At 30.6% G+C, this 3,718-nt stretch overlaps 1 protein-coding gene across 1 annotated transcript; it reads right to left on the reverse strand.

The window, feature by feature from the left end:
- Positions 1 to 390: 390 nt before the first annotated feature.
- LOC127728960 (uncharacterized) lies at positions 391 to 1,658 on the reverse strand. Its single transcript, XM_052236540.1, has 3 exons — positions 1,641 to 1,658; positions 857 to 1,021; positions 391 to 647 (listed from the first exon to the last, which is right to left on the reverse strand). The coding sequence occupies exons 1-3, from the start codon at positions 1,656 to 1,658 to the stop codon at positions 486 to 488; spliced, it is 345 nt and encodes a 114-aa protein (XP_052092500.1). The 3' UTR covers positions 391 to 485.
- Between the last annotated feature and the right edge of the window lie 2,060 nt (positions 1,659 to 3,718).

Below are 3,718 nucleotides of genomic sequence, written 5' to 3' on the forward strand. Positions count from 1 at the left end.
AATACACTAATATTTTTTATCTGCTTCACAAAAAAATCAACTATACATGTATATCAACAAAAGTGGGAAAACATTAATAAAGTCATACAATTTATATAGAATAGAAAAGAATAGAATATTTTTATTTACCGAATTATATATTAATGCAAAGAGACACAGACATTTAATTAAAAAACATTTTTTGTATTTGATATTATGCATATTCTTTACAATATTCTAAAGGCACTTTTTAACAAATTAACAAAGTATTTAAATTGAAAGGTTTATAAAGTTCAAACTCATTGATTACTTTACTAAACAAACCACAAATGTTTTTTAAAGGACATATACAAATACTGTTATTGATATAAAAATTTCATGTCAAATTTCAGTATGATTATCATGGTTTCCTTTACACAAATCTATTCTTTATTTCAGTTTAAGGTTATTAAGATAAAATTTAGTGATTAAGTAATCATAAAAAAAGAGTTTATCATTTTACAGCTTCACTCTTCCATAACAACAACACCAATGACAGCATGGAACCTTCTGTGACATTCAAAACTACATAAATGTTTGTCACATTTATTACAACCATGAATAGTCTCTTTCCTTTTTTTTTCACCATGCTTTGGACAAAATTTACATCTTGATGTTTTCCTTTTTACCTAGTATGTCTATGTAAATAAGGGTTGTTGCTCATGTTCATTGGGAAAACAACCAAAGCTGGAGTTCTCCTTTTAGTGAAAGAGTAGCAATTGATTAATTGTGCGACCAGATTAATCCTGAAATCAAGTTGAGTGTATCTTTTCCACCTGATTTAAGTGGTCATACAAGACAAAGCCATTTATTATGCCCAAATTTGTAAGAAAGTTTAAGAAAATTTCCACCACTTTTTTGAGCTCCTTCCAACAAGATATTTTGACCGAAGTTGGTCGCAAATATCAACACCACGAAAGTTTGCCTGGTAATTGTTGATGATCCGTGGTCTTGTGTTCTGTTTCACAGTACTATCTTTTTGTCTCCTTTCAGTAACGTCACTCTAAACCAATAAGAATGCATCTATTAATACATCATGTGAGTACATGTTTTAGGTGCTATATGTACCTCATTTATACATGTATTTTATAAATCTGGATTTCAATTTGCAGTTTAAACTTGTTTGCTAGCCTTAAATGTAATTTTGTTTGAAGCTTTCAGCATCAAAAATGAGTATAACCTTTAACCGTTAAACTTTTGATACATTGTGACTTGGATGAAGAGTTGTCTCATTGTACTCATACCATATCTTATTTATATAACAAAGTTTTCACAAAATAAATGTAAATGTCAAAACATTTTTTTTGTGCTTTTTATACCAAATCTAATTTTGGCTAGATTACAAAGTAAAAAGGGGAAAAGCTTCCTGCAAAATTCAATAACTGTTTTATAATATATATTTTTTAAGTGCACAAATACATGTACATATAATTAATATGGAAGGTGAATGTACCTGTTCTTATAGACTGATTTGTTGACAACAGGGAGACATGTTTTTTATCCATCCACACAACTGTCACTAAGTTCCGACACTGTCGCCCAACATACTGTCCTTGCTCCAATCTGATAGGAAGATTCTTCAGCTCTTCTGGAAAACTGCCTACGATTCTTTCGTATGGTACCACCGATGTAAATCCCATTCCCTTAAAGGTTGATAGCAAGTGGAATGGATGTAAAAAAACTATCAAAGTAAACATGATGGAATTTTCCTTTCAGTTCATCACTCAACTTTGTTATAACATGGTGACAAACTTTTACCATTATTTGGATTGGAGCCTTTTCCCAGGTAAACATCAAATTCATGGCAGTATCCTGATGAATAAAACCCCATAACTCAAAAATGTAAAATCTAAAATTTATAAAAAAAATCGAAAGGGAGCTCATGTCAATAGATATAAACAATTCACCAAAATTTCATGCAAATTGGTGAAAGCATTTTTTTGAGTTATTGTCCGAAAATTGGAAAATCCCCCTTCTTTTAATGAAAATAACCCCATAACTCAGAAATGCAAATTGGTTAAAGCGCTTTTGAGTTAATGTCCGACATGTTGACGACGGACGGACAGACGGACAACAGTATACCATAATACTTCCCGTAAACGGGTGAATAAAAACAATCCAGCTGAATGTAAGCTTCAAGTAAATGTTTTGATTTATAAAGGATTAAAGGATAAAACATTTTAAATGTAAACTGAATGAACCCTATTAAAACATAGTTGATTGATTGTTGGCTGCTTAATGTCCAGTCACACATACATCATCATGACATGAATAATCAAGAAGAGTAAACATGAATCGAAAAAATATCTGGTAATCAAAGGTTTTATATCTCACATGTCTAATAACATGGTTGAGTGAAAAGTTCATGTAAAAACCAAAATCATTTATATATAATATAATATTTCAAATTATGTACATATGGTTCATTCCTCCTATTCCCACTTTTTATAAATCTGGTAAGAAAAGTTAAAATTTCATGTGGGAATAGGGGGAAAACTTGTGCAAACAAAGGATTATACTGTATAAACTTTTTTTAATCAACTTTTAATTGGCAAGTGTTTTTTTTGGATAGATAATAGGTTATTTTTGTATGTGTATGAATTCTGTGTTTTTAATTAAAACAAATATTAAAGAAATGGGAACAAATTTAAGTAAATTATTCTATTTATTGTATAACAAAAATTAAACAGTAGATTCAAACAAGATTTATAATGTGAAACAAACAATACAAGTTAACAGCACTAAAACAAATCATACATCGTAGCACACACATTAGAAATTCACTGTGTATAAGTCTATTAAAAAAATATTTAATCCATTCAACGTGAAGAAGGTGGGAGACTGCATCACCAAACTGTACTGTTGTGACTTCCTGGTTGCTGTGTATAACCTTAAGCTCTTCTAATCTTTTGTTAAATTCGACATACTTTCGTTTTTGGGCCACTCACTTCCCACCGGCTGCATATTGGATCATGGTCAGGGCATAAAAAGCTTCCTCATGTTCCAGTAGTTTTATGAGTTGAAAGATGTCTGGATGTGGGTGCTGGACATGTTTCTTTAGCTTGCTGTGCCATCCCTCTAGATGTTTTGTAGTCATAGGTCTCTTTGTTGTGTAATGGTCCCAAAGGTGACTGTTCTGTTCGACCAATTATGTTGTTTCATAGTCTGTAATGGGCGTGTAGTTGATGTTAGTATCAATCTGATCTATGTCGGTAAGGGCATTAAACCACACATATTCGACCTCAGCAGTAGGTACAAGTGGAAGAACAGCGGTGTACTAGTTCATGAATGTTGTTGTCTTCCTTGTATGGTAGTACGTGCCTAAATACCATCTATGTTGATTTCATTAACAGTTCTTGGTAAAACTGGTATGTTCTTCTTGCGTTTGTTGTACATGGAATTCTTGCAAGATAGGAAAGTTTGTTATAATATTATCTATCATCAATTTATTTGTTCGGATGACAATCAATGTTTTTTTTATATCTTACTTCTATTTATCTGACTTATTGTTTATTTTTCTTTATTTCTATGAAGAAGAAAAACATATTACAAATAAACAGTGTATTATTTTTTTCTAAAATAATATTATACTTAAACAGTGTAAGAAATATGTTTTCTTTTAAAAAATACAGGTAAATCTAAGGTGAATTTTTGATTAACCTTGATTGTTATAAAAACAAATTATTTGTCAAAACATCTA

Source organism: Mytilus californianus, unplaced genomic scaffold (genome assembly GCF_021869535.1).
Source record: "Mytilus californianus isolate M0D057914Y unplaced genomic scaffold, xbMytCali1.0.p SCAF_2, whole genome shotgun sequence".
Classification (NCBI taxonomy): Eukaryota; Metazoa; Mollusca; class Bivalvia; order Mytilida; family Mytilidae; genus Mytilus; species Mytilus californianus.